General features: G+C 44.7%; 1 protein-coding gene across 2 annotated transcripts in view; it reads right to left on the reverse strand.

The window, feature by feature from the left end:
• Positions 1-1,724: 1,724 nt before the first annotated feature.
• The window catches only part of MAP3K3 (mitogen-activated protein kinase kinase kinase 3), a 43,999-nt gene continuing 30,321 nt past the window's right edge, over positions 1,725-15,402 (reverse strand). For both annotated transcript variants that reach the window (XM_054088104.1, XM_054088103.1), the window contains exons 13-17: positions 13,127-13,275; positions 11,271-11,402; positions 10,441-10,570; positions 8,732-8,909; positions 1,725-6,371 (exon numbers count right to left, since the gene is read on the reverse strand). In XM_054088104.1, the coding sequence (XP_053944079.1) occupies positions 6,143-6,371; positions 8,732-8,909; positions 10,441-10,570; positions 11,271-11,402; positions 13,127-13,275 (818 nt within the window). In that variant the 3' untranslated portion in view covers positions 1,725-6,142. The remainder of the gene's footprint in view (positions 6,372-8,731; positions 8,910-10,440; positions 10,571-11,270; positions 11,403-13,126; positions 13,276-15,402) is intronic.

A 15,402-nucleotide genomic window follows, 5' to 3' on the forward strand; every position in this document is an offset into this window, starting at 1 on the left:
TCTAAATTGGAGAGATACGGATTTGATGGGTGGACTGTTCGCTGGATAAGAAACTGGTTGGATGGTCGTATTCAGAGAGTAGCGGTCAATGGCTCAAAGTCCAAATGGAGATCCGTGACAAGTGGTGTCCCTCAGGGGTCTATACTGGGACCGGTGCTGTTCAATACCTTTATCAATGATATTGACAGCGAGATCAAGGGCACCTTCAGCAAGTATGCAGGTGACACCAAGCTGAGGGGTGTAGTTGCCATGCTGGAAGGATGGGATGTCATCCAGAGGGACCTGAACAGGCTGGAGAAGTGGGGCTGGGAGAACCTCATGAGGTTCAACAAGGCCAAGTGCAAGGTCCTGCACTTGGGTCAGGGCAATCCCAGTTTTCAGTACACGATGGGGAATGATGTGATTGAGAACAGCCCTGTAAAGATGGGCTTTGGGGTGCTGAGGGATGAGAAGCTTGACACGTGCCGGCAATATGCGCTCGCAGCCCAGAAGGCCAACCGTGTCCTGGGCTACATCACAAGAAGCGTGGCCAGCAGGGCGAGGGAGAGAATTCTGCCCCTCTGTTCCTCTCTTGGGAGACCTCATCTGGAGGATTGTGTCCAGTTCTGGAATCCTCAACTTAAGAACGAGATGGAGCTGTTGGAACAGGAAGGGGTCCACAAACATGATCCAAGGGCTGGAGCACCTCCCATCTGAGGACAGGCTGAGAGAGTTGGGGTTGTTCAGCCTGGAGAAGAGAAGTCTCCGAGGAGACCTTATAGTGACCTTCCAGTACCTGAAGAGGCTACAAGAATGCTGGAGAGAGGCTGTTCACAAAGGCTTGTGGTGAAAGAACAAGCGGCAATGGGTATCAGCTGGAGAGGGGAGATTTAGACTGGACATTAAGAAGAATTTCTTCATCATGAGAGCGGTGAGGCCCTGGAACAGGTTGCCCAGAGCAGTGGTGGCTGCCCCATCCCTGGAGGGGTTCAAGGCCAGGTTGGATGGGCCTTGGGCAGCCTGAGCCAGTGGGATGTCCCTGCCCATGGCAGGGGGTTGGAACTGGATGATCTTTAAGGTCTCTTTCAACCCAAACTATTCTATGATTCAGAAAGAGTATATTTTCAAGGAGCCTGAGCTTCACAAGCTAGAGCTGGAGTCTCGCCCTTAGCAAGCTATTCCGGGGGATTTCTGTAAGACACTGCAGGGAATCAGACATTATCACAGCCACCACCTCTTCCTGGTCTCGTTACCAACTGCCTTTTCTTCACCTAATGACAATCGACCTTGATGAATCAAGAACATTCACAGACCAGGACCTGGAGTAAAGCTAAATCCAAATCCAAACCTCAGCTCCTGCTCTCCATCAGGACCATCTCCACACAAAGAGCCAGTGAACCAGTCCAGCTACTCTCCTGCAAGGTGAAATGAAGATGTTGGTATTTTTACACATAACAAGAGGGACAGAGCCATGCAGTGTCTGTCTTTGAAGAGACAGAATGGATGAATGTGACCTTCCACAGAGGAAGCCTTGTAGAGGGGACACACTTACCTCATCCAAGCAGCAATACTTCACAAACATGACACTTCCCCCTGTCCTGAATAAATTCCTGAAAGGAAAAAAATTCAGTTAAGATCCTTGGTTAGAAGGCAAACTAGTTAACTGTCTTATTAATTTATCTTACAGCACCATTTACACAGGAAGTAAGAGACGCCGTATTGCAAACAACCACAAAAAAAGAGGCTTTCATATAAATGATAATTTTATTGTAAATAAAACGATACATTGGCCTGGCTTTGCACTGCAAGCCCCCGGTCGGTATATATAGACTACTGGTTCAAGGTCTTCTGCACAATCCAGGTTAAAGCCATTTCTCCCTACTCTGCAGTTTACGTCAGACAGGTATTGATGGACATTAATGTCCCTCTCTTCATTTCTGCATGCCCTGAGGCACATCTACCTTTTCTAACTGGGAAATTCAGAGCTGCTCAGTGAGATTTGCACCTGAACAAGGCTGGCATTTCAAAAACCGATACCCCAATACCATAAAACCACAGAGGATACCTATTTTCTTCAGCAAATGAACAGCCTGAATACTCCCAGCTCGAAGGGCAGGCGCAAAGGTGACAACCCCAGGACCGTATGTATTCAAATACATCAAACCTTTCCAGCCATCAGCTATTAAGCTCAGCACCAGGCACTGGGATCTCATTCAGCCCCACTGTACAGCTCTAAGCATCTGGCTTTTGCCCATCAGAGCAAGCACGCACAGCAGGGTTATATTTTAGTGAGGTTTTACAGGTTATCCTGGCTCTCCTGGCACTTGGAAATAACATACACCACTTGAGCAGGTACCAATGTCCCTCTCAGTCAATTTGTTTTGGTAATTAAAGGTAACAGGAACCGTTTGAAGCATCTTCAAGTCCTTTGGAATACTACTCCAAAGTTATGAAAGAAACAAATCCAACCTGCTGCAACCCATCGCCACTAGAACAGGCAAAGATCAAATTTACCGGAGAACAAGCAAATAACCTGGAATGCACAGAATCGTCACACCGAGACCAAAATGCCAACAGTTTGTTTCCTAACAGGCTCAGGGACAGTCAAATCTCCCATTGCCCCAAGTTCCTCTTTAATGGGAATCTCAGGCATCTTCCTGCTCGCAGTTTCAATTGTTTCAGGATAACAGGACTCCTAAGAAGATATTTTTCTCCAAATAGAATATTCTCCATTTCTGCAGCTCCTTCCATCGAGGATCTCAATGCTAATTATTCACTATATATCCCTCTCTGGAAGGAATAGCAGAGAACACACCATGACATTTGGAATGGACACAATAGCTTATTGTTAGCCTGGGGCTCCTCTTTCGTTCTCCCCTAGATGAGTTTATTCCCAGTTTTTTCCCCCCCCCCCCAATTCTGCCAGGATAAAGAACCCAAATATAACTCAGGTTAGAGGTGTAATTATATTTGTGTCCACTTGAAACTTTTTTTACTGCCAGGGCTGTATTAGAGACTGCAGTATAAGTGTCAGTCCCAACACAGCAGTGGACTTAGGAATTCAGATCTTCCTTTTCCATAAATCAAGAGGGCTGTGAGGAAACAAAGAACGCATTTTGCCTTGGCTCTAACTCGTTATAAACCATCAGCAAATTCTCTGCAAAACCAGCTGCTTTTTTTTCCTTTTTAAATTCATAAAGGCGTCAAATTTATTTCCCATCCTCCCCCCTACCCCGTAACAGTCGAGTCGATATATATAAAAATCACCAAATATGATCTTTTACGATATAAATAAAAAAAAAAACAAAAAAACCAACAACAAACTATGAGGCATCACTGTTTACATGATGTAAAAAGAGCTAAAAAAGAGCGATATAAACTACATTCATAAAAGTGCATCTCCAAACATACAAGTAATGCTTTGGCTTGTTCCTGTGCCGAACGGGTGGCATTGGGTCAGGTACTGGAATACAAGAAATCCAAGCTGGCACCCCGTGTTCTCTGTCACTGTACAATTCCTATTTACTTTCATTACTAAAAGACTGGAATACAAGCGTATACACAGAGTAGGCACATTTCAGCATAGGTGATGGGAAAGACCAGAAGCTCTGGTGGGGAAAGGACTGAGCCCATCAGTCCACGATGCTCTTTGCTCTGCTCTGGAACAGCCTTCTATGACACATATGAGGTAAAAGCCACAACAGATCCTGAGGATGTAGTTGCTTTGAAACATTAAAAGTGACACCGTTTCCTCATGCCCTATTCTCCTGAAAGATGTGGGAGTTAGCAAGGAAAGGCCACGGAAGAAGGTCTCAATTTAGTGAGGGTATGCCAAGGGCAGACAGAAACCTGTGCACACGGGATCACCGCTCTCTCCATTGCTGCTCTACATTTCCAGGGTAAAGCGTGACGAATAAAAGATTCCAATCTTTGGCATAGTTAGGTGCTAGGTGCAAGGTTTGAAGAGTGCTCCCAGGTCCCACGGGAGTGCAGACCACCCTACTTCTGTGCTCGAGAGGACAGGAATGATTTCACACTCCTCTGCAGCACATGCAGCCGTTTACACCACAGCAACGTGGTGTGAAACACTCCCTAAAACAGAGCAGAGGCGTCATGCCCTCGCTTCCCTTCGGTGCAAGCGACAGTGAAGTGCAGGCCAAAAATCAGGCCACGTGTCTTGATAATTTGGAGTCAAAGTTCCAAGCTTAGAAAAGATCAATAGAAGTGCTCTCAATTAAATAAATTACAGAACAAGGGCTTTCTTAACAGGTATTCCCCTAAGTGCCTCCAACCTAAACAGTGCATCCTTGTAGCAGTGCAGGAGAGCCTGGAAGTAAAGCCAACATGAGTTTGCTTTCACTGATTGAACATTGCTCTGAATTTGGCAAAGAAAAACCACTTCAGATTGTTGAACCCTTTCAGGGCTTTAGTTTTTTTTGGGTTTTTTAAGGGTGCTTTTTTTCCCTCTTTTAATTCAACATGGTATTTATCGTGTGTTCAAGGAGCGAGGTTTCATTAAAACTTGCCTTATCCTGCTATTAGCATTCATTAAAAAACTTAATTGTAACACATTATGAAAGCAATTTTCAAGTTTACTTTGGAGAGGAAGCGTGGAGGTACGTGCATCCTTAGCAGGTCTCCAACGCAAGAGCAGAACACCCTCTAAGTAGCTCTACAAAGCAATATTTTACCTAATAAAACAGCTGCTTTCCTTTGTTTCATTTCACACAGTTAATTTATAATTACTCCATGAATCCCCAGCACTTAAAAACTGTGGCTCTTTTAGGAGTGAAACGAGAACTGTTAGTGTCCCAGTCAACATACTGTACTGGAAGCCAGTAAGCCACCAGAAACTCAGTTCTTGGAGATGTGGTAGCTTTCAAAGGCGGAATCACTCGGAAACCTTTGGCTGGTACCTGTATGGGGTCTCTGGTTAAGTTTAGGAATATGATGGCATCACAAACATCCTCTCTGGTTTGGTTTGACTCAACTTGTACTAAAGCTGATTTAAACAGGGCCCTAATATTTTATGGAAACCTTAAATGAACAATCGCACAGCTGTAAAACAAAACACTGAAAGGCTGAGCTTGATTCTAACTCACCACACACAAGTAAAACTTGTGTCCAGCAAATTCTCCCCACAAAACCCTCAATTTTCCATTAGGAAAAGGTCCTCAAAGAAAAGCATAAGCTTTTCCCAAAGTAAACTCCTGGGCACCAGATAAAACTCTCTTTGGTTTGATGGACGGTAAAAAGCTACCAGCCAAAAAGACAGGTGCAACAGAAAGCTGTTCCGCAGAATTCCCTCCCAGAAGGGGTTTGCTCAGACCCAGCAGTCCCAGGGAGACGAAGCAGAGGCACGGATTTGTTGGCAATAAGGACGCTAACCAGCACTGTCTCAATGCTAGGACAGACCAAGCCTTGGAAATCAAGCTCTGGATTTTCTCACATCAGTGGAAGAGCCCTTATCTCAGGCTCTCGAGTGATTGCATTCTGCCGAAACTTTTCTGATTATCCTGACATTTAGCAAGAAAGACCTCCCTCACCCCTACCCCCAAATCCAGGGTTTCATTATAAAATAACACTATTCACATACTTTTGAATCAATATTTTCTGAACACCTTCAGATGCTGAATACTTAAGAAGAAAAATATATCATTATAGAGCGAGCACATGCTCAATGACACATGGCTTTTTGCTGGATTCATGTACTACAGATGCCTCTAAAGCCCTAGCAGTCTGGAAAACAGTGACCCACACGTAGAGAGCTGGTTTGGATGGCTGTGGCACGTTTCTGTTCTGAAAGGTGTAGTAGCTCTTGCAGTTCTCACTTTGGTTCAGATTTCTTCTATGTCCAACCAGTAAGATACTTCCATTCCCATTCCTGGGCCTGCAGAACACATGCAGCCAGCTGCAATTTCACATCAAGGTAATTAGGGCAAAAATGTAGCTCTGTTTGGACAGCTGTCGGTGGAATAAACATTAGTCCAGCAAACTAAGGTATCAGGCACAAGAGCAGACCCTAGGTTCCTTGGCATCATTTCCCCAAAGGACTAGGACGGCTGAGTTGGCATTTTGAAGATGCAGCACCACAACGGGCAGTTGCAACTAGACCAGACGGGGCACGGAGAGCCCAGCAGGAGCTGCTAGCAAGGGAGGTAATTCAGTACTGGAGCTGTGCAAAGTGATGTCTGAGCAGCTCTTCAGCAGAAGGTCTGTGCCTGGCTTCCACAAAGATCTGCTTTAGAAAGTCCCGGCAATGTTCTGATATGTGAGAGGGGAGCTGGGGGTTGGTTGGTTGGGTGGCGATTTTGAAAATGGCAGCCATGGCTTCGTACTCTGCCCAGGGCGGTTTCTCTGTCAGCATTTCCACAACGGTACAACCGAGACTCCTGGAAAAACAGAGAGATAAAAAAAGAAGTGAGAACTGCCGCAGACAGTCATGCACAGTGTTGAGAGAGAATTTCCAAGCAGCCAACGTCAAGGTACAGCTCAGCTCTGTAAAAGAACTATAAAATGGCTTTGTGCTCAGCAAGGCCCGTATGTGCACAGACTCGGAGCCGGACATGCCAATGTCGCTGCTTTTCTGACTGTCGGGCTAGCAGCAAAGCGCTGAGACACAGAGGCTGGTTTCTACCGTGTTTCTCGCTGCACCGAGAACAGAGCAGTGCCATCTGTCCAGCTCTCCTTTGCTCAAGTTCTGCTCTCGGTAAACATTTGCATTAACAACAGGGGACAACAGGTCGCTGAAGGAGCCGTTTGACCTCACTGGTATTTCAGGTGCTTCTGGTACTGCTACATCGCAAAAGCACTTGCTGTGCTGCAAGGTAAAAACATGCTTTTTAATCAAGGTCTGGTGAATCAGAGCTGGTTGACCTAAAAAAGCCATTTTGGCAAAATTCCTTCTCAGTGCACAGCCTCCAAAACACCCACAGGGGAAAAAATCCCCTAATATCTTCACTTCATTAGAAGTCAAGTATAGCAGACGGTTAAAAAATAATTAAAGCCTTAACAGCTAGAAATTGAGAAGGCAGCAAGATAAAAAGCCGGCAGGGCAGATGGATCATGATGTTAAGACAGAACTCCCAGGGAAGGTGATGGGGTTCTGCAGACTGCTTCAAGGCAGGAACGTGATCACGGGGACGGACACGGCTGAGCCACCTTTCTGAAGCAAACGTGACACTAATACTTTCACAGGGTTTCTGTAGTTCTGCAGTGATTGGGTGTTGTTCAAAAAGGATTAATTGCTTCCTCCAGGCCACAGATTAAGGAAAAGCAGTTAGTGAACTTCTAATATCCAGTCCTGTGTTTTGATCACGCTGTTCCATTAGAAAGGCAAAACTGCCTTTTCTACCTTTAAACTAAACCCTCTTTTGAAGTGAAAAGCAAAGCAAAGACATTTTCAGAGGCAGACTTGCATCCACTGCCAAGACAAGGAAGGAAAGGGATTAAATCCAGTGAATATGCAAGAAATGACTTCTTGACGAAGTTTAAAATCCAACGTGAAAATTCTACACTGGTTTCCAGCCATTTAAGACTTACTAGAAGAGAGTACAGAAAATGCAAACCATGTGTGCTGAAGTGCCGGGGGTTTGCTCAAGAGCAAGCAGGGATATATTATTGTTTAGACTGATTTATACCGTTTAAGCAGATCCGGTTTCTTTAAGATATTCAGCAAACAGCAGGAATGTTTTTCATGTCAAGTCACTCCAGCAATAACAAATAGCTCACATATTCTGCTATTTAGGAAAAAGAAAACTGGAGAGGGGCCTGCAGCAGTGGCGGAAAGCCAGGTGGCTGGATTTGTTACGTGTTTGAGCCTCTCGGCCATATGCATCCACCCTGGGACTAACGCTGCACTGGAAAATTCTGTCCCCCCTCTGCTAAATAATGATTTGGATTGTAGGAACGGGAATCCAGCCAACTGTAGCAACTCTTTGAGGGGAATGGGCCGATGTCAGCACCAAGAGGAAATCCACAACTGCATCAACCCAGGGGAAGGGCACGCTCTCCATTCTCTCCTCAAGCATCCCAAGTGGGAGACTCTGCAGAACTTAACTCGTTGTATATGAGACAAATTTCAGCTATATTTCCGCTCACTGCTCCTACTGGAACCAGTGTAGGCCTTTGCTCTACTGCAGAGACACAAACACACCTTTGGTTGCTGTCATTTAGATTAATTTTATAATTTCACCTTTTTAAGGCCTCCAAAACTAATGTTTTGACACGAGACCATTTTGCTTTTTCCTTCCAATAAAGGCTGTTTCTTGGCTATGCCAATAATAGCATGGCTACAGTTTCCATTCATGCATACTTCAGATCACCTCTGATCTGACCTGGATCTTTCGTGTTATTCCAGGTTTGAGCATCTTTCCTTTAAAGCTTTGTCAACATAATTGAATACTATCCCTTTCATTTCCACGGTGTTATAAGCATACCTCTCATTTGGACGCTCCCTAAACAACCTTCACTCCCTCTTCTACGGAATATTAAAAGGATGGAAACCTCACACCAGAAAAAGTCAGAAAACAGACAATCAGCCATCAGTTTGAGGGAGGAATGAGTGGAAATTGTTCCTGAAAAACTAAACGAGCAGTTGTGTGTTGACATTACAAAGCAAGCAGCAGGTCATGCCTTGAGTTCACCTCAAACTTCAAGCTTATTTTGGATATATGGATGACAGAATGGATAGGTCTTATTGTGCTCCAGAAAAACTGGAAAATAATGTACGGACAGAAAGTTAAAGCCTCACCATACGTCTGCTTTTCTTCCATAGCCTTCTCCGCTGATCACCTCCGGGCTCATCCAATATGGTGTGCCAGTGACAGAGCGGATGCCTGTTCCAGACATACAGATTGTCTGCAGCCGTTTGCTGGCCCCAAAGTCCCCAAGCTTCACATTCCCAGCAGAGTCACGAAGAATATTGGCTCCTGGACAAAAACCAAAGAATTGAGACAGCTGTTTTCATGCAATGCAGCTGTTGGATCCGTAGCCTATGGAGCTGCTCTCCAAGCCAGAAATACCCATGCTCATGGTATGGCTCTTCCCCCCATTAAGCCTCAGGTGACCTGCTAAACATCATTTCTTTATTTCACGCTGTAGACAAGCCAATTGCTAATGGCTGCAAATGGGAAAAACTTCAGGGGAAAACACAAGGAAGTGAAGGGGGAAGGGAAAGGAGAGCTGAGTCAGCACCATCATTGTTACACCGCCTGTAAACAGCTCAGCCAGCCTATGCAGGGCCCCCAGGCCAATGGCTTGGATAGCACAGAGCTGTGTGGAAAAGGATTTTATCGGGATGCTGCTTTGGTGAGCATAACCATTATTTTTTTGGTCAGCTGAGTAACAGATGTAGCTAATTAAACCTCTTTGAATGCCTACAATAAACAAGACTTTCTCCACTTTACTTGGACAGAGTTTCTGAACATGAAGCACCAGGGAAAAAAGCAAACTTAAGAGCTTACTTTGTACGTGGACACAAGCTAAGGCTCAGGTACCAAAGCCAATTCTTCATCCAAAATATGATCAAGAACCCTTCCCATGATCTGGTACACACCTGTGTGAAATCCTTTGGCCCTCAAATCAAACACACTTGAGCTGGGAGACAGCTTTATCAACTCACTTCCCCACTGGAACTACTGAATTCAGAATAACCAGTTTGCCCATCCGTCATCGCGGAGGCAAGTTAGCAGTTTGGCTCAGATGGGTGCAAACCAGTGAATAACCCACCAGGTAAGAAATCATTTGGTAAAGAAAAAGCACCATTTGAGCAGTACACAAGGTGTTATTCAAGAATCAGCAGCTCATTTCCCCTTGCCAGCCTAGAAGGGATGCAATGAAGATTTATAGGCAGGAACAAGAGGATGTTTTTCCTGCAGTGAGCAACCTTCCCGGTCCCTCTAGAGCACAGAAAAGTCTGTGATGCCTGCCACGTCTGTTGACATTAACTCTTAAGGAGACTGGCTGGCTCCATGGAGTTATATTGGGAAAAAGATTAAGGACTAATCCCAGAGGCTCTACATGGAGCAGGCATGGAGCTCTTATGGCAACTGGTACACCTACCAGCTGAGAAATGGCACTTTGACCAAGCAGAGAGGAAAGGCAATCCACAGGGAAATAAGAGTGTCTTGGGCGGGCAGTGGAAGCCAGGTGGCAACTTGGCCTCATTTTGCCAGGATGTGAGAGAAAGAGGAGTTACAGAGGAGTGCTTCTAAGAATTATAGACTTCCAGGCTTCCTTGCTGCCACGCGTTTAAGTCCTGTAGAGACAACATCCCAGCTTCCCTTACCCAGCCTAGAATACAACCTTCTCTAAGGCCTGCACAGGGATGGAAGACCAAAAAGAGATAATTAAGTTCAATGTTCAGAAGCCCCAGCCAGGATACTGGATTCTCAACACTGAGTTTCTTTTTCTGAGTTCCTGTAGCACGTGGCCTATACATAAAGCACCAGCTGATCTTACCCTTTATGTCCCTGTGCACAATCATGTTGCTGTGAAGGTACGAGACTCCCTCGAGAATCTGACGCGTGTATTTCCGAGTTACGTTTTCCGTGAGAGCACCATACGCCTTCAGCTGATCTTTTACTGACCCCTGCACCAAAACCAAGCAGAACAGATTGGTAAAGAAATGACAAACCACAAACCTTGTGGTCTGTGCTGAATTCCCACGAGCTGTGACTGTGTTATACACCCAGCCAGCACAGTAATGAATTCTGGCCTCTTCTAAAGCCTTTTTGTGAGGCTCTCAGATCATCTTTCCCTATTAAGCCCCTTTTAAGAAAAGCAAAGACATGCTTTACGGCAAAAATAGCCTAAGGAGGTTCTCTCTGCCTCCCCCATCTCTGAGCTGTGATGGTACAACTGCTTATGAAGATAAGCAACGGAATAGTTCTGCAGATTGGTCCAGGTCAAAAGTCCCGCAGAGTCAGTTTTAGGCTGATTTGTTTTACTACATGGCTCTGCTAATTCAGTCAGCCTGATTTATGAGTTGGCCCAAGTCCTCTAAAGTAATCTGTTAGAACAAATTTAGTCTTAAGGAAAGAACTGGTGTTAGTGACTAATGAAGAGAATATATTTCAATTACAAGCTACTAAGAAAAACCCCAAAGAGGTGGTTTGGGCATAAAGAAAAAGAAAGTGGTGGCTATAAAGCCAATATAAAAAAGGGGCACACCTCAGAGGGCATAAAGTAGATTACATTGTTGGGGTAATCACAACAGCTCAAGAGCCAACTAACAAAACCACTTGTCTCACTGTATGATCTGCCCCTTTGCTGCTCGTGCCAGCTCTTACCCCTGGCATGTACTCCATGAAGATGGTCAAGGTCTTCTCTGCTCGATCCCGTAAGCAGCCGTAATACTGAACAATCCGTTCGTGCTGGAGATTCTTCAGCAGCTGAATTTCACACTCCAGGGCACTCACTTCCTATGGAGGTTGAAGGAGAAAATAAGGTTCCAGCCCCAGGAAATACTCCATCCTAATAAATCTGTCCATGTCACTGGAAGGGTGAAACCACTACTATGCCGAAGATGTCTCACCCCTGGCATTGGCTCACCTGCCTCTTGGGAAAGGCAAACATCACTAATACTCCATACTAATTCTTACTGCATAATAAGCAGGTAAATACTGGTGCAGAAGCTTTGATTGTTAGGAAAAAAAGGTATCACTGTATTAGGATTTAGTACCAGAAAAGCTTTGTTTCTTGATTCCGCCAGCTGAACGGCTTTAACCAAGTTGATTGAAATGTGATATAACTCGCCTCTCACCACTAAGGTGAGGCAGTGAGCGTTTTGACTATGAAAAGCTCTGAATACACAGTTACAGGATTGCTAGGAACCTTTCTGTAGGAACCTCAACTTGTTAGAGAGGTTGACTTCTTTTGTTACCCAGTCCTGTTCTGATTTACACTGATGATTTTACTTGAATCAACCTTAGGAAGGGCTTCCTCTCTTATTTACTTCAAAGAATCTGCAGCTATGCACATGAAAATGATTCTCTGCCTTATTTCTGCTACAGACAACAGGGTTTCATAGTGCAAAGGCAAAAACGCTATCCAACAAATTCCGACTGAATCAGAGATGTTTGTTGCCCAGGAAAAGTATCAGGTTCTTGCTGAAGCCAGGGAATGAACAGGCTGAACATCAAAGGTACCAGAGAACAAGCATTTATGGAAAAATGATGGTTTACCCAAGATTAGTCTCAACTTTCTCTACTCCTGCCACTCAAAGGTGCCAGGTTCCCTTCTCTTGCTTTGGGAGAGGAAGCAGCTCTTCAAGAGCAAGGACCTGGCTGCTGCCGAGACACATGGAACCAGAGGAAGTTGCTTCTTGGCCAAGTGACAGTTTAAGGTTTGGAGTTTCAGTGCCTTCAAAATGTATTCCAGCCTTTTCTTCCTTGGCTCAGAGTTACTGTCTGATGTTCAACAGAGACATGGTATAACTTAGAACGTACCAAGTTAGGCCTTATCTTGGCACCAATACCTCATCTAAAATCAGAATAGTTAAATCTTTGTGGATCAGTTATTCCAGCACAAAGTATTGGGAAACCGGTACATTGTTAAAACACTAACAAAGAACATAGCACACAACTCCCTGCCCAGAGGATGTTAACCAATAATTTCAAGGTGTCCCTTTCCATCTCCGCTATTCCTAACACGTTGTCACATTACCATTCTTGATTAACTGACGTACAACGGTTGAGTTTTTTGGGAGGACAGGAAGAATTCAGAAGCCGAAACTGGTAATTATAATACCCGATACAGGACCTACCAGATAAGTCCAAAAAGTGGGTTTTGCAAGTGTGAAAAAAGGTAATAAGAAAAAAGTTCTCCTCTTTTTTTTTTTAGTTTCATTCACATCCATGTCTAACCAGGAACACAGGGCAGTCTAGTATTCCCCAAGGAACCTGGCAACAAACCAAAAAGCTGAGAAGGGAGAGCCAAAAATGAAGCCAGAAAATAGATTTTAGTTTCAGGCTGAAGTTAATAATAGGGAAAAGTAATTTTTAAGTGACTCTTACTCCTCTCCACATGATCCGAAACCCTAATACAAACTAAATAAGATACTAACTTTTCAGGACAGACAGACATACGCACTTTACAAGATCTCAAAGTCTGCATAGTGAATTTGAGAAGCTGCAAAGAGAATTACCTTGCTTGTTTCAGGACTCTCTGGGTCAAACTGGACCTGCTTTGCTGCAAGCTCTCTGCCCGTGTCCACATCATAGCACAAATACACACGACCAAAGGCACCCTGACCCAGCAGTTTTCCTCGTCGCCAGTTTATTGGAGCGCTCGGTGCTAGAAAAGAACAGTAATAATTCCTCTTTTCAGTATACTGTTTAAAGATACGGTGATCTTTTCAAAGATCCATCTCCATCATACGGGGATCAAAACAGATACTTTGCAGTTGACGAAGAAGACACAAGGCACTCTTCCAGGAGAAGAGAGTTAGTGCCAGAACTCTGAACAGGACCCAGCCGTTCAGACTCTCGGGACCTGCTGACTGGCATCCCACTAACATGGGACTGCGAAACATTTTGCATAGTTAATTTGACAAGTTATTCAAAGAGGTTGATAAAATTTCATTTCATCAGCAGTGTGGATTCTACATCCTTGTCTCACAAGATGAGGCAGCAATGAAACAGCATCTTCCAATTCTTAGTTACTACATGCACCAGATGAAGAAGAGCTGAACCACCCTTGCTAAATCAATCCCACCCAGCTGGGAATGACTGTTAAGCTTCTGGGACAACGCGAAGGACATTCATTCCAAGTTCTTTGCCAACCATTGATTAGTTTGGGGTTCCTTCTCCTGCAGGAAGGACTTCACTGCAAGGCTATTTCTACAGCAGAAAAATTAGAAGTCATAATTCCCTACTAGAAACCGATAAGGTTGGGGTCATAGCGTGAGCACAGCGCAAGAATCTTCTTTACCTGTTGAACAATCAGACTCCAACCAAAATATACACGAGAACCAGCTGAAGCAGCCACCTCCAGTACCCCAGCAGGCTACGGCAGCAGGGAATTAAGAGTTCTCATTGTTCTACTGCACTGGCAAGTCCATGGCAGAAGCAGCAGTCTCCTGACCCAGAGATAAACACCCGAGTCCAGTTTTCCAGACTGCACTCAATACCAAAACATATTACTCAAAGACCAGTGCTTTAGCTCTGACTTTGAACACAATAGTACCAGATTTGTGCAGTGCAATACATCCAATTATAGCGTTTTTAACAAGAAACTCTAAAAACAAAGACAGGAACCAGCCATCTGGACAGTGTGAAAATACAGAAGAGCTGAGAGACCAGCTTTGCTATGTCTAATTTAATCAGATTTAGTGCCAGTTGGTGTTTTAGTGCGTTGCTTACTCTGCCGCATTAAAGTCTTCATTCTGCTCCTTAAATTACTGTATGGGATAACTGAAGTTCATCAGTAATGATTTACACTCCATTTCTTTTTTTATATATAAAGTTTGCCCAAAAAACAATGCCAGGATGCTAATAATATGGAAGTAAATCTTTCTGCTGAGGAGCAAATAAAATAAATACAGACCTTACCTAGTAAAATAACTGTAACCCACAAGCCTGATGACAAACACAAACATACCAAGAAGACAAACAAGCTTGTCTGACTGCTTTAAGAACCCTGTATATCATCTAGATCCAATCAACTTGCAGCTTTTTTCACTTCTTAGTTGCACTTCCGATGCTTTCTAAAGGAAAGACGACTACCAGGTCCCGCGCTTGGGCCACAACAACCCCACACAATGCCACAGGCTCGGAGAGGAGTGGCTGGAGAACTGCCTGGAGGAGAAGGACCTGAGGGTATTGACTGATCGCTGGCTGAACATGAGCCAGCAGTAGCCCAAGCAGCCAAGAAGGCAAAGGCATCCTGGCTTGCATCAGGAATAATGTGGCCAGCAGGTCTAAGGAAGTGATCCTTCCCCTGTACTCAGTGATGGTGAGGCTGCATCTCGAACCCTGGGTTCAGTTTTGTGCGTCTCACTACAAGAAGGACATTTAGATGCTGGAACATGTCCAGAAAAGGGCAATAAGGCTGGTGAAGGATTTAGAGCACAAGCCTTACGAGGAATGCCTGAGGGAGCTGGGGTTGTTTAGTCTGCAGAAAAGGAGGCTGAGGGGAGACTTCATCGCTCTCTACAATGGCCTGAAAGGAGGTTGCAGCGAGGTGGGGGTTGGTCTCTTCTCCCTGGTAGCCACTGACAGGACAAGGGCAAATGACCATAAGAGGCACCAGGGGAGATTTAGGTTGGATATAGGGAGGAATTTCTTTACTGAAAGCATTGTCAAGCACTGAAACGGGTTGTCCATGGAGGTGGTTCAGTCACTGTCCCTGGAGGGGTTAAAAGACAAGTAGATATTGTACTTGGGGACATGGTCTGGTGACAGACTTAGCAGGGCTGGATCA

This window comes from Cuculus canorus, chromosome 25 (assembly GCF_017976375.1).
Source record: "Cuculus canorus isolate bCucCan1 chromosome 25, bCucCan1.pri, whole genome shotgun sequence".
NCBI classification, from domain to species: Eukaryota; Metazoa; Chordata; class Aves; order Cuculiformes; family Cuculidae; genus Cuculus; species Cuculus canorus.